The sequence below is a fragment of the Carettochelys insculpta genome, chromosome 19 (assembly GCF_033958435.1).
Source record: "Carettochelys insculpta isolate YL-2023 chromosome 19, ASM3395843v1, whole genome shotgun sequence".
Classification (NCBI taxonomy): domain Eukaryota; kingdom Metazoa; phylum Chordata; order Testudines; family Carettochelyidae; genus Carettochelys; species Carettochelys insculpta.
The window spans coordinates 9,843,913-9,868,725 of record NC_134155.1 but is presented as its reverse complement, the minus strand read 5'-3'; the positions used below and the strand labels follow the sequence as shown (position 1 = coordinate 9,868,725).

Genomic DNA, 24,813 nt, shown 5'->3' with positions numbered 1-24,813 from the left:
ATAAAAGACCCCACTCCAGTGTCTGGCATTAAAACTGGCCCTGGTGGCTTTTAATGTGTGAGTTTCTTGGAGGAAGGGACTGCCTCTTCATTGAGTGTCCACAAGGCATGATGGCAGTTCTAGGAACTGCTGTATTAATGCTGCAGATCACATCGAGCTAAGGTTGCCAACTCTCCTGGACCAGACGTCATTACCTCAAGTAGCATCTGGTCTGTCTGGGCGGGAGAATTGGCCTCTCTACATCAAGCGGTAGCAAAACTTGGCTTCTTATTGTGATCAGGCCCAGCAATCGGTGGCGGGGGGTGCGCAGGGAGAAAAAGGGTCAATTGCACCACAGCCCAGAGAGCCTTCTGCAGTAACCGGAGCCCTGGCCACTTTTGAATTGACACCAGAGTGCTGGAGCGCTGCACCACACGGCTCTGAGGGCTGGGGGGGTTGTGCGTGCCACAATCTGGGTGGTACTAAGGGCTGACTGCCTGAAGCCCCGCCCTTTCCAGTCAAGGCCCCGACCCTTCCAGGAAGGCAGAGCTGGGGCCCCCTTTGCCCCAGGGCCTGCGGTTGCTGTCAGCCCTACTTATCACAATTCCGCATTCCAAACTTGCTTTCACCAGTCGGTTGAGCTAGAAACCAAGTGCTTTGCTAATGGCTCTGGGCAATGCTGTTACACCACTGTGGCGGCCCACAGCATGAAGAGTCTGGCAGTAATGATAGGCGCTGCCTGGGGATATATTCTCTTTCAGGCTGGTTGAAGGCCTGCAGGAGAAAGGAATGGGGACGCAAGGCCAGTGTGAAGTTGCTTCAGGAGCAAATGCTCAGGTTTGTCTCTTGTCTTGGAAATGCACAATGCCAGGCAGCCGCTCCCTAGGAGATCACAAGGCGAAGTAAGTCTGAGATCCCCATCTGTCCAACAAAGGACACGGTAGAATGCCTGTCACTCGGCCACCTTCCTCCAAAACAAGGACACAAAAAGCCAACATAGACGTGGTGCATTTAACTGCTGCAGACTTCAGGATAGGCTGTGATTAAAATTTCCTGGTTGGGTTTTCAAAGTCAGCTGAATAGGCAGGGAGAAGGCAATAGAAAACATCACATTTCCCTGTATTCCCCTGTGTAATGAGGCTTTTACTCCGTTACTAGGTGAATACAGATTTTAGGAAATGATTGATGAAGGGGGTCTTACCCACAAAAGCTCGTTACCTAATAAGTAAAATTGTTAGTCTGTAAGGTGCTGCAGGACTGCTTGGGGGTTTTGTTTTTTTTTTTTTTGAAGCTACAGACTAATATGACTACCTCTCTGAGAGAGATTTTAGTTTTACGTGAGAAGTAATTGTGGCTTGCAGTTGCATGAACGACATGTCATCTCAGGTAAACTAATCCAACTTGCTGTCAGTTACACTTTGCTGGTATACAAGGTTGCCTTGTCTTTGAGTGGTAAACAGTGGTTTGCGCATTGTGAATGCAAGAATACCCCCTTGTCCCTGACTGCCTCCCCCGAAGTAGCTCTTGTTTCCTGGGTAAGTTGTAGCTATCTTTTCCTGAACCATCCTGATGTTGAGAGCTAACTGCTCATTTTGTTTTGCTGGGTACAACAGGCTATTCACTGGCCATCTCAACAATTCATGGTTCCAATGATTTTGCCTGTTCAGTCCCAGCTCAAAACTACTCTAGTGTAATATTAATTCTCAAGGCCAGAGTACACAAAACCAGTAATTTTAGCTTCTTGGCTATTTTCATCTTAGAGTTAAGACTTCCTTTGTCAGGTAAATGAATTTGATGAATGTCCTGCATACAGAAAAGCTGCTGAAATCTGGAGATTATTAAGGTGAACAGCAAAAGCTGAAATGAAAAATTTGCTTAATATCCAAATTCATGAGCTGATTGTCCACATCAACCAAGCAGTTCAGAATGTCCTAACTTGGAAATACCTGTATATAATTCCACTCTGTGAAGTCCATTGGCGCTTCCCAATTCAGTAAAAATGCTCCAGACTGTCTCGTGTAATGTCACTGATACTAAATGGTTGTCTTCAAATTAGACATGGTCCAGTGGATTTTATTTCATCCTAGCACGAACCATTTGCTGCCCGATGAAGCATGGAATAGGTAACCAACTGCTCTGCTTTTCTTACATCCGCATACTATGGCAACTCTTTTTCTGGCCCGGGTGGGTGCGTTACCCTCTAATGTCTGTTCAAGGACGTCCATGGGATGAGTTTGGTATCTCCAGTGAGTTGCCAGCGAAAAGGTCTGTCATCCCAAAAAAAGAAGAAAAAGAAAACCTCTGCAGCTAGCAATGGCTGACTCTTCTGCTGTTAGTCTCAGCAGAGAGTTGTGGTGCCCCGTAAACCTATGACAGATACCAAGGATCTGCAGCAACATGGGGAGTGAACTGCCTACTCAGGCAGGGCACTAAACCAGGTGATCTGAGTCTTGGATTTTATTCTTGGTCCAGCCCCTGCTCCACTTGAACACATCACTGCCCCCTTTGTGCCTCAGTTTCTCCATCAGCAAAACACAAATCGTAATGGTTTAACCACTTTCTGTCAAGCAGTTTGAGATCTTTAGATGAAAAGCGTTCAGCTGTTGCTGAAGGTGCTCCCTTACAGGTCAGACTGGTGGCAAATTGACCGAACAATCCAAGGAGATCTTACTTTGCCTCTGTGGTACACACTTCTTCCTGGATCACAGTAAAGCTTCACCAGGGTGGCCAATCCAGCGTCTTGCATGTGTATTAAATCTCCATCCATAAGGATCCATTCCTGGATCACAGAGGAATGTTTGTTCCTTTGAGAATATCTTTAGTGTTGATACTATGTTCAGTTGCAAAGTTTTAAGAGTGGCATTTTCCCCCAGTTGATTTTTTGTTTGTTTGCTTTTAATTCCAAGTTAAAACTTCTTCAAAGCTTGCTAACATTCTCCTTATGTCCTTGTAGGCTGTGAAAATCATAAATTAAGCTCATCTTTCCGTAACCAGCGGTAGTCTGTTTTGTGGTTGCAGAAGCTAATTACTGGGTTATTGTTTCTAACGGTGTTAATCCAAACTTCATTTTCCTGTTAATTGTGCCATCTAGTCAAGCTAGATTGTTTTTTATCATTTGGAATATTTGCAATGAAGGCTGCTCTGAGGTGTAACCAATGACTCCGTGACATTTTGAGCAGTGGTGAAGCTGAAGAATATGGTTGTGAAATGAAATTATATTCCTCTACTGATCACTCCCCTTGAATTTGCCTGAGGACATTGAATTGGTATAAATAGCCGTCTGATTAAAAACAAACAGGGAGTTTGCAGAGGTGGTTGCTGAACTTTGTCCTCTGGTGCCTAGAGAGAACACACAGAACACTGGATCGTGTTGTGTACTTGTTGCCCGAGGAAGGACCTTGCTCTTATAGGATGAGCGGAGGGGAAGTAGTATGAAGATTTTGTTTTCCCGTGGCCGTTCAAGTTTCCAGGGAGTGTTTTGGCTACAAAACTTAAATTCGTGGGAAGGCTGTCACACTGCATATAGACTTGAAACTCACTGGAAATGTCATTGAAAGTTTGTCAACGCTTATAGCATTTTGCATGAATTTAGGGTCAGTTTCCTATTCCAGTCCCTCTGGTCTTCCTCAAAATTTTCCTTTGCCATGATGGCAACAAAGGCAATCAGCAGCACCTAGGTGCAGCTGGCTTGCTATTGTAACACCCACAAGCAGACTCAACCTGGGACCCCTGGAGCCTGTTGTAGGAGCCTGTACAGTTTGAGCTAAACACCAGCTGGCTCTCAGCCAAGCCCGTAGAGGAGACTCATTCTTTCTCTGTAAGTGGTCTACGTGCCACTACATGGGACAATGAACCTCATCTAATAGGTGTATGGATTACACTATGACCACTGTTTTCATGAGGGTGTATCTCATGGTTTCCTTGTTTTTCCCCCTACCTATTGTATTCTCCTATTTTCTATATTCTTTAACACTGAGACTGTGAACTCTTGAAGACCAGGACTGTCTCTCTTGTGTTTGCACAGAGTCTAGTACACCAAGAAGTAGCCTCCGGTGCTTCTCTAACACAAGCAAATAATAACTGGCAGGTTTCCCCTGTGCTTTACATGGTGTGGGGAGGGAGTTAGAACCTAAATCTTCATGAGAAGCTTATGAAAAGTAAATCCTTCTGAACTGCAGTGGAAGCTCATATGTGCCTGGATTGATGTGAGGTGAAGCTGCCTGCATTAAGGACCACTCTCATACCTATCTACCACAGTAAACAGGTTTGTGTCTTTTAGTGCAGGGTTGAGTTTATAGGAAAGGAGATGCTCAGCTGAGCTAGGGGGTGGGGTAGCTCCTGTTCTTCTGTTTGATCTGTTTTCCATTTATTTTTTGGCTCTGTTTCTTTTATATTTATCTAGATGCTTGTATGGTCCCTATCTCAATAGTATCTGAGTATTTCACAAACACATGGAAACCAGAGACGCATGAGGCATGGAGTTAAGTGACTTGGCTAGGGTTATACAGGAAGTATGTGGCACAGCTGGGAATTGAAACCCATATTGTCTGAGTCCTAGTCCAGGGCCTTCACCACCCTCTTGTCTAAATAGATGCAATGGACTACTCCAGAGGCTTCTGCTGATATTTTGAATGAGAGAATGTGGAACGGTTTGTTTCTTTTTCCCTTCTTTTTCCATCTCTTTCTTTAAAAGAGGCCACTGTGAAATCGTATCGCTCGGTCTGGTGACTGTCCATGAAACTCTCATTCACACAACCCTGCACATTAGAAACCAATAACAATTTTGGTGAGAGGGGAAGAGGGAAAATCCACAGAAATTGATCTCTGTGCTGCTCTAAACAGCAGGGAAACTGAAACTATGAGAATGGACCCCTTATTTAAAAGGTTGCAGAAGTCCGTGATTTGCTTGTTTCTCCTGTCTGTGGGTGTATTCCTTCAGTGAGGAGTCACTGCTACCATTGCTGAATGGAAGAGAGAAGAAAATGCTGCCAGACTCTATGGTTTTGTCTGAGTTTACAGACCATGCAGAGATGGGGTGTCTCCATTCAAGGTGCCTCTCGTGTTTATAGTGTCTGTTTAATCTATTTCACTTGCCTCCTTTTAAATTTTTTTTTCAGCCAGTTTCACTGGTCACTTACAATTCATATATCCAGCAAAAAGCCTTCATGGTAACAGTAGTTTTCTTTTATGTAGCACTGGAATTCTAAGGACCTCAAAGTATTTCGCAGAGCTGAATTCCTATCCCAACCCATCTGTGCTGTAGGACAGTGTTTCTCAACCTGTTTTAGTAGAAAGTACACTTTTTAAAAAAAAATTATATGTACCCTGAGATTTCTGTCTCATACCCCTAAGGGTACACACACCACCAGCTGAGAAATGTGGTCCTAAGGTCATCTGAGGTATTGAAACAAGTGCCATGTAACCTTTCCAGATTACTGTACCCCCTTTATTTTTTTTATTTATTTATTTTTTGCATACCACCAAGTTACAATTCACTTAAAAACTACTTCCTTTCAAAAACATGCAAAAATATCACGGAAGAGTCCTACTGAAAACTTGCTGGCTTTCTACCATCTTATTATCAAATAAATGAATTGGAATAGAAATATTGTATTTACATTTCAACATAAGGCATGGGAAGCCGTAGAAACAGGTCACTGTCTGAGTGAACGTTTAGATTGTACTGGCCTTACAATGTTTTTTTATGTAGTCTGTTGTAAAACTAGGGAGATACCTAGAAGAGTTGTTGTACCCCCGTCACAGACATAGAAACTAAAGTGCAGAGAATTGCAGCCACATGAAGAAGATGATGAAGCAAATCAGTGGCAGAGCTGGGAGTATGGAAGAAGAGAGCTGGAACAGTTTGCGTAGCAGGGAGTCCTGAGAGTCACAGAACCAAACTATAAACCCTGTATAGAATGGGAACCACGTCTGGCTAGGCAACATGGTAGCACCCTTATTTCTAGCCCCTATGATGTGGAACCCAGTACTATTTAATCATAAGACTCTTGGATACTTCCAGTTTGTTCCTGTGGTTCCCCTTTCCTCTCCCTGCGTTTCTGCCACTATATCCCTGAGAAGTCCTGACCCAGGTTCTCACTGGCAATATACAAATTGAGTCTCTCTAATCCAGCACCCGACCAATACCAGACAATGGAAGGTCAGTATTGTCTAGGAATATTGCCAACACTTCCACTGCTGACTGGGCTCTTAGAAGACATTTAGGGGTAAATTAGAGCTAAATAACAGCACAGAACACTGAGAGCCAGGACTGGTGGCAGTAAACAAACTTTCAGGGACCCCAGGAAACTTGGCTCACACCCATGACAAGGGATCTTCCAGCTAACTGAAATCATGCTGGATTACGGATGTTGCTAGAAGAGAGCATTTTGGATAAGAGTGGTTCAACCTGTAGTGATATAAAGAAGAACTCTAGAGGCATTGGATGGTTTCTGGCAGATCTGCTGGCAAGATGCGAGTGTTTTGACAATGTTATTGGCAGCAGCTGAGCATTATTGCTTTGTGAAGTGTTGCGAGCAAGCTAAGTAAATAAGATCTGTCGTGGGGTTTGCAGCAGAAAGGGGAAGAGTAGGTGGTTTTGTTTAAAATACTCCCATTACAGTCAGTTAACCTTTATGTTACCTAAATGAAAATTATGTAAACCTGAAATTTTCCCTGATCAGGTTGCCTAGGAACAGGCGGTTGGTTTTCACAAGACAATGAATACACAGTCACTGATAGGGCTATTAGGAACAGAGGCATTTAGCAATATTATCCTACATCCCTCATTTTGTCTGGTGTAATTACTTGTTTGCATGTCAGAAGCACACCCACCTGGGCACACTTAAGTAGTGGGGTTTGTGGAAAGACGCTCCCCTACTCAAAGTAAACCCAGCAGGCCAGTGGGCTCATGTAAAACTTTGTCAATTCTGTTCTGCATTGCTGTGGGTTGCTTGCCCTGTTCAGTTCCCGGTCCGACCAGCCGATGCTTTTATTTATTTGCATTACAATGGTGACAAGAGGCCCCAAACCAAGATCGAGGCCACATTGTGCTAGTTGCTGTTCAGACATAGGAAGAAACAATTCCAAAGAGCTCTCATTCGAAATCCATTTGTGGAGACAGAAAATTCACTAAGGCTATGGCTACACTGTAGCCCTCCCTCGAAATAAGTTACGCAATTTGCAAGTAACTTATTTTGAGGCATCTTATTCAAACCCAGTGCAGGCTATGCTGTGCTGGAGTTTGAAAAAAAAGTGATTATTTTGAGCTTCCTGGTAACCCTCATATCATGGTTTCTATTTTGGGGTACAAGTGTATCCCGACATAGAAACAATAGTGTAGCCTTAGCGTGAAGAGATTTGCCTAAGGATCAAGTCAGTGGCAGAACCAGTGCCTAGAACCCAAGTCTTTTGGTTGCTAAGTCCAGGCCTTATTTAGTGGCTTTGTCTGATTTTCTGGTATATCAGACAAGAGTCTGTTCTGAAGTGCATGCTGCCAAAGCACCACTAGACTCTCTTGTTTATGCGTGTGATTGCAAGATTTTAAAAAGTGATAAGTTAAGAGACTTGTTATGTGACAACTGGTATTAAGACACTTCAAAGGAAAAAGGGAGTAACTAGAAGAGAGAGAATATGGGTCATTTACTGGTAGGACTTAAAGGAATGCCTCTGCTGGGTAGAAATATTGATTCTTTATTCCCATTTAAAATGAAGCTTTCTGTAATGATCAGTGATCACCAATAGTCATTTTCTGTTATCACTCGTAATAGAACTGTACCAGTGACTTCATCCATTCCATGCCTGCAAAGAATCATCGGAGAGTAAACAATCGTAGGTTTTTGTTTCAGAAACAGGACAACTTATTAAACCTGCAATTTATCATTTTAAAAGAGTTTTGCTGTGTGTTTAAAGAGACATGCACATCTTTATTCTTTTTAGATCGTTTACACTGGTGGACTATTTTAAAGTTCACATTTGGGAGAAAAAAGCTAAAAGTAATTTTTCCCCTTTATCTAGCTCAGTTCTGCATTTGACATTTACATGGAATTCATTTGCATCTCATTTGTACATGTTTCTGCTCAATAGGTAGAATGTAAGAAAGCACAACCTAAAGAAGTGATGTTTCCACCAGGGACAAGAGGAAGGGCACGAGGATTACCATATACCATGGACGCTTTTATGCTAGGGATGGGAATGTTGGGTAAGTGTGAAATAGCCATGGAAAGAACAAGCATCTGCCTATGTTGTCTTCCCCATTGTGAACATTTAAAGGTGCAGAGGCATGGAAATTACTGAGTGTGCGCAACTCACAATTTTAAACGGTGGGAGTGGGGGAAATAATTCTGTCTATGGTAAATGATTAACTTTTTTTTTTTCCTTCCTGGGATATCAAAATTTGCATTTAAATGGATGTTTTAAATAGCCTGTTTTACTCTTATTCACAAAAATAGAATGATGAAAGATACAGCGTGTTCATTCTGACTAAAAATGATCTCTCTTCCTTTTTAGAGGAATTGAGTCACACATTATTCCCCTTCTCTTAAAGGTGTCTTTGACAGCTCAGCATAGATAATTGAAAATCTTGCCGCTTTAAATGGCATGCAAGATGGAGGAAGCCGAGGAGATGCATAATAGTGCAGGTCGCAACAATAATTACAAGTTTCAAGGAGACAGGACGGTATTTTAGTTTGGAGCATTGTGTCCAGAAAATACTAATTAAATGGGATAAATGATATTTAATGGCAAAATTCTATTTGCGCAGGAGGTCTTTTAGTTATAATTGGTTCTCATTTATTTCTGCCTAGATAGTTTCTTCTTTCTGTATAATCTGACAACCTCTTTATATACTGTCTTCAGAGTTACTAAGTCAGGATGCGGCAAATCCAAGGCCGTCATGTATTTAGAAAAATATACAGTGTTGCTCAATCGCCCCTCCTGTTTGCACGTCGGAAGCACAGCCACCTTTGTACTATTTAACTTTTCCTTGTCTGACTCCTACTCTGCTCAGGGAGCAAGGGTGCTGGAAGAGGTTTCCAAGGCAGTACAGAGTTGGTTCTTTACTTAACCAGCCCAAAATCTGTGTGATATTCTTTTGTGTTCCTTCCCTTAGCAGCTTGGTTAACCACCCCCAGTACATAATGATGGGGGGTGTAAAGGGGAGCATTGGCAAAATTGAGAACCCTGTTGGAAAATATGTGGACGTTATGTGGTTTACCCATAAGCCAACGGCACAGCAAGGAACAGAGCCCAGGCCTCCTGAGCCTCAGTCCAGCTTTCTTTCATCTGTTGAGCCCAAAGCATTTTACAAAGGAGGTACAAATGACATATAAGTAAAATAAAATATATGGATATACACATCTCATTGAGCTGGAAGGGACTTCAGGAGGTCATTGAGTTCAGTCCCTTGCCCTCTTGGCAGGACCAAACATCCTCCTTGACAAAATTTTTTTTTTAATCTATTTGCTCCAGACCTCTAAATGGTATCCTCAAGGATTGAGCTCACAACCCTGCGTTTAGCAGGCCAGTGCTCAAACCATTGAGCTATCTCTCCCCACGGAGTTAGTCCCATTACACCAATGGGTAAACTGAGGCACGGGGGGAAGTAATTTGCCCAAGGTCATCCAAAAGACCAGTGGCAGAGCAAAGAATAGAACCCAGATCTTTCAAGTCCCAATGCCATACTCTGTCCACTAGGCAGCACTGTCTCCATTGTCTACAGTCCTGAAACCTTTTCTTTCCTTCCCCCTTGCCCACTTAGCAGTGTTCTACAGAATTCACCCTGTGGGAGAAAGGGACCTATTAAAGCCCACAGAAATCTTCAGCCAGTGGGTCCATCCTCTACTCTCGTCTCCTCTATATTATGTTGAATGTTCCATTTCCTGCCCCAGTAACCAGCCCCTGGTCCTTGGTGTTTGAAGTAGCATTACCACCCTCGCCATTTTCATCTCTGACTTGAGATTGGAGGGAGGAGGTTCTTATCACCCCGAAGCGCTGGACACGCAATTGCCCAGAAATCCCAGCTTGTGTGTGTGTGTGTGTGTGTTTATGTGTAAGGCTTTTTAGAAAATGTGATCCCATAAGATGCCAAAGGAGAAATAATCCTACCTCTCTATTTTTAAATTTTGTTATTTTTAAGCCACCCTTTTGATGTGGTTTTGGATGCAGGGGATGCCTGTCTTGTGAACAGTTGAATCGATGTCATTAAAAATGATAAATAATTGCTGTGTTTGTATTGGGGTCGAGTTTAGAAGCCACAGTCCAGAGTTTGAAGCTCCACTGTGGTTGGTGCCATATAACAATACCTAGGAGCAGAGGTGACTGGTGCAGGGATTCTGAGGTGAGGCATGGGAGCACCAGCCACATGCCTGTGCCTCTCCCCTTCCTGCCCTCTCCCTGCCTCTGCTCTGTCTCCATCCGTCTCTTCCTGCACAAGCCCCACGATGATTCTGGTGAGTGCAGGGCAGTCCTCCCCCCTTTCCCAGCCCCAGCATAGAGGAGCACCACTCCGGGTAATCGGGGGGATGCGTGCGACTCCCTGTGCTCCCCCATGTATTACCTGTGCCGGGGAAAAGAGGCACCTAAAAGCCAGTACTTCCTTCTGTGAAAGGAGTTACGTTAAAGGAACTGGGGTGCTCCTCTGCTGGCCAATCAATGCATGCGAGCTGGCTGAAATGATAGTGCTTCCAGAACCTCCACTGGAGCTGGCATGCGGGTGGGGTGTTGGTGTCCCTATGAGAGAATTTGTTACCCAGAAAATCCTGCGATGCCGTGGAAGAAAAACAAACCCACTTGGCTCCCTTTTTAATCAAAGAATGTATAAGGGATTCCCTCACACCTTTTCAATCTACTAGATGTAAAGGCTGAAATCATCTGAAATGTGGATGCTGCCTAATGTTCGGCACCTAAATAAAACTCCTGACTTCTTCAGTGCTCTTTGAATGGCTGGATACTTGGCTTTAGTGGAGCTCTACATGGATTTAGGGTTCTTCCCACATTCATTGCAAGATCAGGGTGCAGCTGACCTTATTTTTTTTCCAGGTGTGGAGCACATGTGGCTCATGTTGAAGTCACTGGGCATGCTCAATTTCTGTGAAAATCGTGCCATTGACTGAGGTGCCAGAAGTGAGGCACCGCCACAGTGAGGCAAGACTTTTCCATGTGGTGTGTTTTGATGCCTCATTAATAGCATTTCAGTTCAAGGGGCTTGAAGCTCATCCCTTCTGGGCTGCTGCAGTTCAGTCCCTTCAGATGAACATATTTTATTCTTTGCTGCTGCCCCCAACTTCTCTCCCTTAATGTGATGCTCACTGTTGGAAATTAAAATTTAGGATTAAATTATTCATCGTAGTCTAGTATACCCATTTCATTTTGAGTGTCTACTTCCATGATCTTTAGCAGTGGCGTCTAGTTTTTTGTCCACGGGAGTGGGTTGAATGCAACCTTTTTGACTAATTCTTTAAGACAGGACTGGGTCAGGCCCACTGACGGTGGGAGATGTTGGGAGTAGGAAGGGGGCAAAGGTCCCCAGAGCAGTTTAGACAGCAGCAGCAGCAGCAGCAGTTGGAGCTCCAGGCTCCATTGCTGCGCATGGCTGTGAGGGGTGGGAGGCAGTGCTGTGATCTGGGCAGTGCTGAGGTCCAAATGCCTTAGACCCTGCCCCTTCTACCCTTGGCCCTGCCTCTCCACGGGTGCAGAGCCAGTTCCCCTTCCCACCTGGCCCCGGGGCCTCCAGCAGTTGTCAGTGCTACTGGGCTGGGTCACCTGCATTTAAAAGAGACAGCCTAGGCAAAAAGACCTAGGACAAAATACTCTTTTTGGTTCACTATTGCAAATCCAGCCCCAATGTTCTGTTCTTCCTTTGACATCAAGAAAGATCAGTGCATGTTGAATGAGAAGAATTTTTCAGAGCCCAGCTCAGTGATCTGAAAGGAGAATTTAACCCTGAGGCAAGTTATGACTAATTTTCACTAGGGCTCTCTCTCTTTGAATAAGGTTGCTTTGAACATTAAAACTTAGAGATGATAAAAGAAACCCTGGGCTAGTACATTCATTTCTGTTGAAAGCCAGCAATATGTATGCAGTTGGACAAATTCCTTGCTTGGCGTGCAGTGCGTGAGTTCATTAGCTCGACTAAGCTGGTTTTGTTCCACTGGTTTTCACAGGACAACTTTTAACATGTTCTTATTAGATTTCAAATCATGGAGACTTGCTCTGAATGAATGACTGATTCATGTTGAAGGCCGGATACTTAATTATCTGAGCTAGATTATTTTCCCCTTCCAAATTCCTGATTGCCATAGTGGCACCATATTAAATAATTAATTGCTGAGTAGCCAAGTTACAACACATAAGTCCAACACTATCCAAATGACCATTTTAACTGCCATTTTTGAAGGGTCACTGGTAAAGGTACACTTCAAGGTTGGAAACTGAGTATGTCAGCAAAAGATTCAGGTGGAATTTTTAATTTCCAACCCTTGGCAATGACATAGGAATGAGGCTGCATCCCGGAGAGGAAGAAGGATGTAATTAACCCATCAAACAACAAGGCATATGAAGGAACATATTGCCAGAGGGAGATTCTGAAGTAGTTGAATGGTTTGCAAAGATCCCAAGAGGCCTTTGTTGGAATGATTGCATTACTAGCTTTCGACATTTCGTTTTGCAGAGACTGAGTGAACCGGAGCTGATCTTAAAGTTTTTTATACGGGTCTCCAGAAGCCCTTGTCCAATGTCACCTTCTCCAGACACAGCTCATGGGAAGAAAATGAAACCAGAAGAAAGAATGCATCAGACCCCTCAAAGGGAAGAGTGCATAATGATTCCCTCAGAGCTATTAAGGAAGTTGGTCTTCTCATTTATCACTGCCTCTCCAGGGCTCTGGCAGGAAGTGGAACCAAGAAGTACGTAGGTAGCCATGCTCCGTAATAGTTAGTTGATTGGGACAAAATTGAAGTGCTCCTAAAAGGACGTTTCTGCTCGAAGAGTTTAGGTTCATGGTGTCTAATCAGTTCTGAAGCGAACTAGCCACATCATTCTCAAAATACATTTATTGCTCAAGCCCACTAGCCGTACTCTAAGGCCAAGTGGCCACATGTGGCTAGGGGCTAGCATGTTGGACATCACGGACATGAGTGGATTGAACCCCCTGTCATGGCTGCTTGTGAAGTATCTCAGTCTTCTTGTCATCCAGGGAAAGACACAGATCCTTCAGTGAGACTCAGAACATTATTTAACCACTTTGCCTAAAGACCGCGTTGGAGTGGTTTGAAGCCCAACTATTGTCCTCCCTAGCATCCTACTTCCCAGAAGTAGTAGTAGACCCTGAGACCATCTCTCCACCACAGATGCAGAGCCACCATAAGTGGAGGTTTTAGATTGGGCTTGTCCCCCAAGGAAGAGCCCTGAAAATACAACAGGAAGCCCAAGCTACTGCTTGTGAATTGGGTTTGTGCCCCAACAATTAGTGGTCGCACATGGGGCCCTCATCTGACTGAAATCACAGATGACATGAGCAGGGAGAGTTGGCTTCCCACAACCCTAAAACTTGCAGTCATCCAGCAGGCACTCAAGAAGCCAGATGTTGTGTGGCTAATGCCCTGTTCTCATATCCAGCCAGCAGCTCTGAACTGTACTGTGCGTCTTTGACCTCTTTGAAGCGTACAGTATGACCACATTGTACTACTGCTGCTACTTCTGCATTGGTTACTGACCTGTTCCAGGTCCATTTCAACGCCCACTTCCTTAGGTGGAAAGCCCTAACTAGCATACATTACTGACAGACTTCTCTCTCTCTTCCAGCTGAGCCGCTCTGCAGGAATGCCTTAGCAAACAGAGCCCCAAGTCAAACTCATGGGGATTGTCAGTTGAGTGCACCAGCCTGTGAACCTCCTATCCTGAATGATTCTGCTGAGCTTGAGTCTTGCAGGACTCATCCCTGTCTGCAAGCTTCCTGCAGCGATAGACGTCTTAGACGGGCTAATAAAGCTGGACCCTTTTAACTTGCAAACCCCTCCCAAGATGGAAATGCTCAGCCCATAAAGTGTATATCCTCAGAATGCTGAAATACTGCTTGGTATGAGCACCAAATTTCAGACTGTGTCCAAGAGATTTTTTTGTATCATTGCACAAGCCAGATCAAGGCTCTGCATTGCTGCACATGTTCAATTTAGGTAGACTGAACTCATGCATAAAAGGAGCTTGTGCCCTTCAAGGAAAGTCATTCCTGCCCTCCCCCTCCTACACCCCTCCCTCACCCACCCATCAGAGTCTGTTTAATAGAGGAGAAGCCACCTGCGAGGCAAAATTAAGGAAGGGGAGCTTGCTCTGAGGCATACATTTCCTGAATGTCTTGCAGAGCATCTAATAACCTTGCTCGCTTCCCAGGTGTACCACCCTTTGTAGCCTACAGCATCTTCTTAAACAGCCCATAATCACCATTCAGGTAACTCTTCCATTTGTCTTGTAACAGGAGGAGAAAAGACCTTGACTGAGAGAGAGGAAGGGAGAACGTTTGTCCTGTCACGGGTCTGTTTCTCCTCCGTAGCTGCTCCTCAGTACCTAATGTCTCCTGTTCACCACTGGGAATGATCTTTGTTTTGCAAGCACCTTGACTAATGGATTCTCCATCTGAGAGTGATAGTCACCCCGTTTCTGGGGGAGCTTCCCCAAGCATTGTGAGTTGCGATGTGGTACATGATGGAAGAGATTGAAAGTCGTTGGTTTAGTCCATCTGTGAGATTACAGTGCTCCTCATACCTCAAAGTCCAGTCCTTCTGGAGTGGTTGCCAACCGAAAGATGCCTCTCACTCGGAAATCACCTCCCTTTAATAGTAATACTGCTTGGGGTAAACATCATTTTGCCGCTCACACTGCAAACCCCAGATGGTGAAGAAATCTTACGTTTGTGAAGAGCTTGGAAGAGGGAACATGTTTTGAAGGAGGTCATTTCCACACAGAAGAAGGGCCAAGAAGAGGCATGAAAGATGTGAAGGTGTTTGGGAGAAGGAAGCAAAGGGAGATAGTTCTTTTCATCACAAAGGAGGCTTGAGTAAACACCCCCTGTTGCATCCAGCTACTTTTTGAATAGAGCTGCAGTCCATTGCACAATAGGGAATGTTTTGGCCAGAGACAGGTGGGCATTGTAAGAGCCTTACAATCCACCCCGAGGTAATGTTCCCTGCAAGAAGAGTGCTTGGCGGATGCTCAAGAGGTATACACCTGCTGCCCAGCTGATTACCAGAGTACCCACAGCTCCCACAGGCGACATAAGAATGGTCATACTGGGTCAGATCAAAGGTCCATCTATCCCAGTATCCTGTCTCCAGCAGTGGTCAACGCCAGATTCCCCAGAGGGAGTGAACAGAGCAAGTAATTGTCAAGTGATCCATCTCTTGTCATCCATTTCCAGCCTCTGACAGAGGCTAGGGGCACCATTGCTATTCATCCTGGCTAATAGCCATTGGTGGACCTCCATGAATTTATCTAGTTCTTTTTTCGAAACTTGTTAAAGTCCTGGTCTTCACAACATCCTCTGGCAAGGAGTTCCACAGGCCTACCAGGGCAGCAGGTGTTTCTGCTGCTGGTGCACATTCATATGTGCCTCAGTGCGCATAACAAAATTTATTCCACCCATGGAAGATTAAAAAAGTAGAGGGCACGCTGCCCAGAGAGGTGCCAAGGCCTTGATTATAAGATCTCCTCAGAAACCCATTGTACTTAGTTTATCCATCTTGGAAAGATGAATGGCTGAGTCCGCCCTGCTGGGTTTTAATCCTATAATACTAGGTATTTTCAACCTGAGGTTTCGGGATCGTTTATCTGAAGGAATCTTGCATTAGCATAGCTGCCAGTGCAACAGGCTTTCAGAGATGTATTTCAGCATTGTATTCAATGCCTTGCGCCATCGTGCAAACCACTTCTTATGCCAGTGCAAGAAGTCAACGGTAAATAGCCTCACCTGCATAGCATTGGTGCAAAAATAACCGCAGTATAAACCAGCGTTTTGAGGACTAAGCCATCTCTTCCACCATCTTCAAACTTGCAAGAATACATCACTCGTGCCAGGGCCAGAATACCTGAAATTGGATGTCTTCAACACCTGGCTGTTTTTATAAGCCAGAGAAAATACCATCAAAAGCACCAATTTGGCAGCAGCTCTTCACAACAAGCATCGTAATCAGAAGGTGCGGGGTTAACTCTTCCTTGGATACATTGTATCCTTCAAATAATAACACAGATAAGCCGCTGAGCATTGCTTACTTGTGTTGGGGAAACGATAATTTGCTTTTATTGATTTTGAACATTTGAATTGATTTTAAAAGCAAGGATCTGTGAGCCCGGACGTGCTCAGACTGTTCCCGTCTCAGCGGTGAATGCTGTGTATCTTACGCTGCCCCCGTCATGCAGGTGAAGACAGAAGACTCCCAGGTGCAGAGCTGCTGATTTGTTGATTGTGTGGACGTTTTTTTGTAGGCTTGCTTTTGTTGTTGGCAAGAAGTGTTAAAATGTGTTCCTTATCTGCCTTCGTGTTAGGCCAAATAAAGTCTCGTGTAGCTTAAATGCTATTTCTTTATGAGGTGGCCACTTAATGATGGAGTGGACAAACCCAACAGTAGGGAAGTGGGGGTAGGGAAAGAGCTCTGGGCCCAAGAAACCTCAGTGGACCTACGTGGCATGCTTAAATTGGTGGAGGGCTTAGCAGGAGACTGTGCAGCACGGACCATTGATGGGCAGGAAGGAGACGTGGGGGGACTATACCGGGGGAGGGACCACTGTGGGCAGCAGGGACTCTGTAGCCCACGGAGGACAGCCACAAGTCATGATGCGTCTTAGGGAGGGACACGGCAGTAGGGAGAAGTTCATGGGGGGTTATTAGCTGGCTAGCAGGTAGCAAATATCATCTTTTTGTGGGCTCTGGGTCAGAACCCAGTGGAGCGGGTGGGGCCCGATCCCTTACTTTCTCTCTGCCATTATTAACGTGGACTCTAACCAATCGGCAGGTGGCTCTCCTGTTCACAGGGTGGAAATGTGCTCAAGTGGCTAGATCTGAGGCATAAGAGTCAGGAGCTTGACTGAATGTCCTCTCTGTGACACCAACTGCCAGCGGGGCCTTGGGCAAGTCACTTAAGCCCATGTTTCCCAAACAACAGGTCCTGCCCTCTCCATGGAGGGCCAGAGGGTTCTAGCGGAATTAAAAATTGTCCTTTTCCAACCGGCAGCCCTCAACTGCTCGTGTGTGCAGCAATCCTGTGATGCACTGGTCGTCGGGCTTGGAGCACTGCCAGCATTACACCTGGGTCCCTATGCCTTGCGGGCCCTTGATGTGCCCAAACTGGGAAGTAGGATGAACGAACCTGTGGCTCACGAGTTCAGAGGGACAAGGAGTGGGGGAAGGAGCCAGGTGCTCTTGCAAGAGGGCAATAAGAGGCTAAGGAAGGCTCTTGGGAGGAGTGAGTGTGGGGGTCATGGGAAAGTAAGACCCTGGCTCTCCAAGTGCACCTCTGTCAGGCTAATGGCAGTGCTGAGGGGAAGAGGGGGTCAGGCCCAGAGAGAGCTGGTACGGCTGGGGAGGGGACCTCAAAGGCAACATCCCCCTGCTTTAAACAGCACCGTGCAGCCTCAGACCACACCGCCATACCTCTCTCCCACCACCAGTCCCTGACAGCCTGACCCCTAGCATACAGGTAGCGGTGGGTCCCCCAAAAGAGGCAAAATGTGGAGCACCTTAGTAAAATGTTTGGGGATCAATGAAATCTTAATCATTTGGTGCCTGAGCACTGTACAACGATGATACTGTCTATTCTACCCTTTGTCTGCTGAGATTGTAAGCTTATCAGGGCAGGGACTCTCTGCCTCTGTGTGTTTGTGCAGTACCCAGCCCAGTGGGCATCTTGGGCCCTCTAGACAATGCAGAGACTCAAGTAATACTTACGCTGCATGGAAAATCACTAAGCTGCTCTGAGCCTCAGTGTCCCTGTCTGTAAAATGGCTATACTAGTTTCTTTACAGCATATGAACAGTTGAAAAGAAATGAAGTACTTTGACAGTGTTAGAGAAAATGTAATTCTTAGTCTTTTGATACTTAGTAAATTTATTTTATCCTATAAACTGAATGCATGCTTCATTTCTGTCGGGTGTTTTCTGTTTAAAAACCAATTGAATGTATTACCCAATGGCATTTGACTCTACGGTTGTTTTTCATGTGTTTCCTATAGCTACAGTAGGAAATGCTGTGCAGGGTAACAATATTGACTGGTCAAAGTGTATATATTTAAAACAGTATTCACTATACCATCACGTGTACATTTCGATGATTTTTTATTTTTTTGACAGAAAATGTTTGTGTGTGTGTGTGAAGAAACACAGATTCAGCAACATGGGAATGTTTAATTAATTCATGTCTCTCTTAAAATCACAGAAGATTAGGGTTGGAAGAGACTCCAAGAGTCATCTAGTCCAGCCCCCTGCTCAAAGCAGGAACAACTGCAACTAAATCATTGCACTGAGTTGTTTGTGGTAGGAAAAAAGCCAATTCCCCAGGAGTGTAAATATATCAATTTGACATTTTCTAAATGAAACATCCCAAGCATTTGGGTCTAAATGACTTGGTTTTGTGATTTCTTTCAATTTCTTTTTACAAACACAAACACATTTAAATAAAAACGGGGGGAGCCGTGCTAGTCTATACACTATCAAAACAAAAAGCAGTCAAGTTGCTGCTCGGTGAGCTTTCGTGGGACAGACCCACTTCTTCAGACCAGGTCCCATGAAAGCTCACCGAATAAATTATTTTGCTAATCTTTAAAGTGCAACTTGACTGCTTTTTGTTTTGACATTTAAATAAAACGCACTTAAATGTTAAACAAAAGGTTTTGTTCAACCAGATTTTTTGTTTGTTTCCTTTGTGCCAAAATTTTCACAACTTTTTTTTTTTGGATCAGCCTGAAACATTTTTCCCCTGGTATTTATTTTTTTTGGAAGTGCGAGCAAGCCACATCCATCCATCGGTGGCAGTGCTGCTGCAGAGAAGTTTAAGGTTTAGACCCTCAGGTAACATGTTCCATTGAGCCTCTTCCGCCTGCTGAAGAGCTAGACCTGAGTTCACAGGAATATTGGCAAAGATTTCAATGGAGCTGTCCAGTGGAGTCAGGAATTTAGCAGCAGACTAGTGATGCTGTCTAACTGACCATTGTGATGGAGCTCCAGTTATTCACTTTGGGTCCCATGCTTTCTGTGGCCTTTTAGGACATCTCCGAGGCTCAAGGTGACCCTCACACTGCCTCCTGCCTTTCAGAGGCAAGGGACGCCCCTTACTGAGCCATTTTCACCACAGGCAAGTCTGTAGCCTGGGGCAAAACCCTTCTGGCAGTTTTTGCTCCCCCTTATTCCTGCCAGGGCAGCCCCCTTATGGCATGGGGAGCAGTGATGGTGGGAGGCCAGGCCCACCCATTGTTCTGGGCTCTGGCCCAGGGAGACTGAGTAGAGGCAGTTGATGGGGCTTCTTTGTCCCAGTTGCAGCCGCCTTTTCCCTGGGCCACTTCTCCAAACACTCCCTGTAACGCCTTCACTCAGGTAGGTTGGGCATTCCCCTTCCTGAAAACCTCTGCTCTCTCAACACTTCTCTTCTCCTTCTCCCATTCTGTTACCTGGGGGGAAACTCTTTAAGGTGAGCCTCCTGCCCTTAACTGGCCACAGATGTCTAATTAGCCTGCTGCTACAGCCAGTCTCAGGTGCCTTCTGTGCAGTAAATGGGAACCCACTCACCCAGCTCCCTGAGTGTCAGCCCTCCTTTAGGGTCCTGCAGCCCATTGCTTTGGGTCTGCCACACCTACAAGATGGAATATAGAGGGTCTGCCATCTTTGGTTAGGGCGACAGAACTGAGTAAAAGTCGTTTTGTAAAGCCACCTTTTGATTGTTGATTCAAGTTTGCACTTTGATGGACAGGTTGATCTCCCTTCAAGGGACGTAGTCCCAGCAAAACCTTGATTTTTAGGTTAGCGACAAGAGGTAATTACTGCGAGATTGATCATCCGCTACAAGTACTGAAGCAAATAAATTGCTCAGTGCCCAATGCAGGATGAGAATGGCAACTACTGGAAATGGTGGATAGGTCGGCCTGACCATAATTTGGCTTGATGAAGCATCCACATGGGCATGATGTTAATGCGCTATTGATATGCAGCCAGCCAATTTCCCCTGTGCAGATTGGGCTTTGACTCGTTAGAGCAGAGCTGGGCATCGCAGCAGTAAATGAAGAGGAAAATTGAAGTAATGCTGTATTATAAATTTATGATTTCATCTGCCTGACCTAGAGAATGTTCTGTGATGGGAGATACAGAGCAGAACCTCTGTCTCTTCAGCTGTGTATTTTGTCTGCGTTGTTAGAAACGATACAGTGGGGGCAGCAGGGGGAGGAGAGGGTCACAAGTGTCTCTACAGTTGTCTCAGTGGTTGGCTTCAGGTTTCTCTTTTCAAGGCTGTTTTAGTTGGGCAAGAACATCGTTTGCCCAGTAAGCTGGCACGAAGGAATAAGGTGTGAAGTGCCTTGAGCTTCTGCCTGGCAGGGAAGAATGGGCTTAGTGGGGTTACTACTGCCCTTCTCCTATAGGTGAGTGAATGTGGTGGAGCCTTGGCTCTGAAACTCTGTCCTGCAATGTGACAGACAGCGCAGCAGAGCTAACCCAGAGGAGAGAGTTAGCTGATCATGGGAAAGGCCTTGTGCAAATTACTTCCCCCTACAGAGTGGGGAAGGAACCAGGTAGCCTGAGTCACAAATTTATTCCTGGGTCTGCAGTCTGGAAAATGTGAACACATGTCGCATCTTACTCAGGGTACATCTTCACTACAGAGAAGATTGACCCTGCTGCGGTTGAGCCTCTGGATTTGATGTAGTGCGTCTAGTAGGGGCGTGCTAACTCGAACTTACAGAGCTCCTGCATTGGTACCGGTACTCCATTAGGAGTAAAGGAAGTCGACAGGAGAGCAGGCACCTGGCGGCCTCCCTTAGTGGAGATGGCACCGAAGCTAGAATTAAGGTACATCAACTCTAGCTGTAGAATTAACGTAGCTGGAATTGTGTACCTTAATTTGATCTTCTCCTCTAGTGTAAATGACCAGCCCTCAGTGGAGATCATATCTTACGCTCTAGTCCTTAATTGTTAGAATGTGAAATTTATAGTTGGGTATGTGGCAAGTCCTTCCCCCCGCACCGCCAAGCCAGTTTGGAAGGTGACAAATCATCTTATCTTTAGATCCCACTAAAACTTTCCCTTTAAAGAAGACATCCCACTTAATTTACACTTCCCAGAGGTTGCTCTTTCCTCCTCCTTCCTTGCCACCCCCCTTATTTTTTCATTTTTATATTCTGCTGATTCCTCAGTTTTCTCTCAGTTCTGCTGCAGAATCTGAAGAGAAACAAACTAATACGGCTACCTCTTTGAGTCCCCTGAAAAAAAGAGAATTAAATCTGGTTGAACTATGTTTGAACTGAGGTTCACAGTGATGTTCATGGGGCTACTTAGAGCGGTAGCTGTGTTAGTAGATTTTTTTTTTCCTCTCAGTGTTTTTTTCTGTCAGTTCTTCTGTCAGAAATTGCCCAGCCATCTTGGAGGTGTGTCTCAGCTGCTGCCGGACCCGACATGAGGCAGCAGCATGCTGGCCGCGAAGAAAATGAAAAAGTCACTAGAGGCCATAAACTCAAGGCTTCCACTGGTTATGAAAAGTGGTAAATATGTGCTAGGGTACAAACAGGCTCTGAAAATGATCCAACAGGGCAAAGCCAAGTTGTTCATCTTAGCCAGCAATTGTCCTACTTTGAGAAAATCAGGGATTGAGTACTATGCTATGTCTCCAGCTCTGAAGAAGCGGATCTTTCCCACAAAAGCGCATCAACTAATAAATAATATTGGTAGTCTTTAAGGAGCTACAAGACTGGTTTCTTTGTTTTATGCAGCTGCTTAGTTTGCAAACAATCCACTAATCACTGTTGTTGTTTTCCAAATGATTTTGTAAAGCATACCTCTGAAAGGTGTGATTTAATGACAAGATTTCTAAGGGGATCTTGCTGTTGAGCTCTGAAATAAATATTCAGGAAGTAACTAGTATAGGTAGGTATTTATCGAAAGCCCCAGATTCCTGTTTTGTGGTCACAGTCTGCTTTTCTCCTGTACCCCTGTCATCCAGTTATCAAAATCCAGCCAGGCATTTAATTTTCTGGTTTTTAAATATGATTAACAATAAACTGTATGAAATGTATCAGTTCTGTCTGAAATGGACTGACTTGCTGTGTCAGCCAGGTAACCGTCAAGAATATTAGAAATAGTTGCTTTTTAAGGAATAAATCAAAATTAGAGGTATGAGAACTTGGAGGGAAATTCTGAAATGTAAACAAACAAACAAAACCAGTCAAAGTCCGTGCACATAAGTCCAAACACAGTTTCCTTTAATGTGCATGGAAAGATTCCCATTGACTTCAAAGGGAATTGCATCAACGTTTTCATGATGTGACAGTGGGTTCAGGGAGAAAAGCACAAAACTGAGCACTGCTTAGTAATTATGGAGAAGACTGCGGTGCGTGTTGGGGCTGGAAGTGAAGTACTCGCGTTCTGATAAAACAAGGCAGGCAAAGTTTGAGAATTGTTAGTGGTGTTTGAAAACACGCCAGCTTTGTAGAAGGTAACACAAGATGGCCACTGTAACAATTAGTCTTGGTAAATGGAGCACTAATGGAGACCATGAAAAGACAGCCCATTTAACAGCCTGGATGCAAACAAAATAAAGCCTCGTGAAAACACCCAGGCCCTCCGCAGCTGACAGAACATGCATCATTTTAGGTGAGTGTTGACGTCCAGAAGCGAGGCTGTCCAAGACTTAGCTCCCTTCAGATAAAACCAGTCTTTGCTCAGAACCAGCCCCCTGGCTGTGGGTGTGATGGAGATACAAAACAAATGAAGTCTAACCAGGAAGATCAAGAGAGACCTCTAGCTGCATGTGCGGTTGTCTAACTTTTGTGGGAGGTCTCATGGCTCAGTGACAGGGTACAGGTTTCAGGACTTGAATGGGAATCAGACCTCCCCCATAAGCTTTGGTCTTTAAACCCCTGAGGCTTTAAATTCTGCCTCGGTTTACCATTCGTGCACAGAGCTGCCACTGAAATCAACAGGGGAGGTAATTTAGCCTTTTCTGATCCTCTTTGAGTACTCACTTCATCTCCATTCATCATTCCAGAGTCACTCATGGTAGAGCAAGGTACAGGATTCCCAGCTGCTTCTCTTGACTCTAAAAGAGTCAGAAGCATCTTTTTCCCCTCGGTCACAGAGACATCTGCTATCAGGGAAGACTTTATATAATACAGTAATAATTCTAATTTTTCAATGATGGCCTGTGGGACAAAAAAAAAAAAAAAAAGCCAAATGATACATTCTCTGTGTGTGACAGTAGCCAGTTGACTTGTTCTCAGCCGTGGCCAGCAATGGGTTTCATTGAGCGGAAGTTCACACTGGTTTACTCGTTAATGAGAATGTGACCAAACCAGCTGGCTCTAATTGTCAATGTGGGTTACCCAAATCCCAGTCCTGCTTTCAGTAACAGCGCTTATAATGGTTTTGCCGTCTTTGCAATACTGTTTTCTTCTGCCATCTGCAATGTACCTCTGGGGTTTGCAGCTGTAGATTCTACTGGCTTTTTTTCCTGTGTTACACCAGCTTGATTTTTTTTTCTGCCATGCGATGTGGTTGTTAAAATCTTACATTAAATTGGACACAATTTGTCGATCAATATATTTGCTTACACATTTTTATTTACAACAAAGTGTCCTTGAATGCTATTGCCCTAATAAGAAAACAGCAAGTACTTTGATTGGAGCTGTTACAAATCGCCTCGGGAAAAAAATCTTATCTGTTGAATTTTGCCCTCCTGAAAAACTAAAATCTTTTTGACTCTGTAGTTCCTCAATATTGCTGCCTCTAACTCTTTGATGTGTTAACTGTTGTCCTTCACACTCCTGGGATGAAGAATTAGTAGTACCTTAATCTCCAACTGTCAATACCTCTGAAGCAAAGTACATTCAGTGTAAGCTCTCCAAATGTCAGAGCAAACCTGTATTATGTATTTAGCCTTAGTATTTGGCATTTACTCTTCTAGCTAAAAAAGTAGGCACAGTCCTTGGACTTCAGATACCAAAGTGCATGTTAATTATATCGGTGACAGTTCTCACATGCATAGCAAAAGGAGAAAGTGATCGGGTAGAGTAGCATATGTTTGCAGATGTTTTATTTTCCTTCAGGAGGTTAGTGCAACCTTCCTCCAGTTGTGCATGAAGAGAGTAAAGTATATTTTTTGCTGTATGCCTGTGTAAAAAGTCACATTTTTTTTCAGCTAACCTCTGTGTAATGTAACATTAGATGTAGGAGCAAAAACTAAAACTTTACTAATCTGCAATTTTCTTTTATTCACATTTCTACATTCAAGGTTACCCGAATTTTGTTGCAACATATGGCAGAGGATATCCTGGATTTGCCCCAAGTTACAGCTATCAGTTCCCAGGTATGTACATTTCATTTTGAAATTAATTCTTTTTTTTTTTTTTTTTTTAAATCCATCACTGCAAATAGAGACAAGAAAAGCTGCAGAGAAGCATCTCCTGCGATGGCAAATTCTGACCCATCTTGAAGCACAATATATATATCTTCAAATATATCCTATATATATATATAGGATATTGCCAAGAGAGATTATTAATATAATGTGTTAATTGGTACTGGTTATTTGAAAACAGAGTTTTTAAGAAAAAAATTAACCAGAATGCTAATTTAACAGCTATTACAATCCCTTTG

General features: G+C 44.3%; 1 protein-coding gene across 17 annotated transcripts in view; it reads left to right on the top strand.

The window, feature by feature from the left end:
- The window catches only part of MSI2 (musashi RNA binding protein 2), a 467,665-nt gene that overhangs the window by 366,626 nt on the left and 76,226 nt on the right, over positions 1-24,813 (top strand). For all 17 annotated transcript variants that reach the window (XR_012648120.1, XR_012648119.1, XM_075013754.1 and 14 more), the window contains exons 10-11: positions 8,065-8,179; positions 24,449-24,523. Coding sequence is in view for 15 of the 17 variants with exons in the window: in XM_075013754.1 (XP_074869855.1) it covers positions 8,065-8,179; positions 24,449-24,523 (190 nt within the window). In the remaining 2 variants the exon portion in view is untranslated. The remainder of the gene's footprint in view (positions 1-8,064; positions 8,180-24,448; positions 24,524-24,813) is intronic.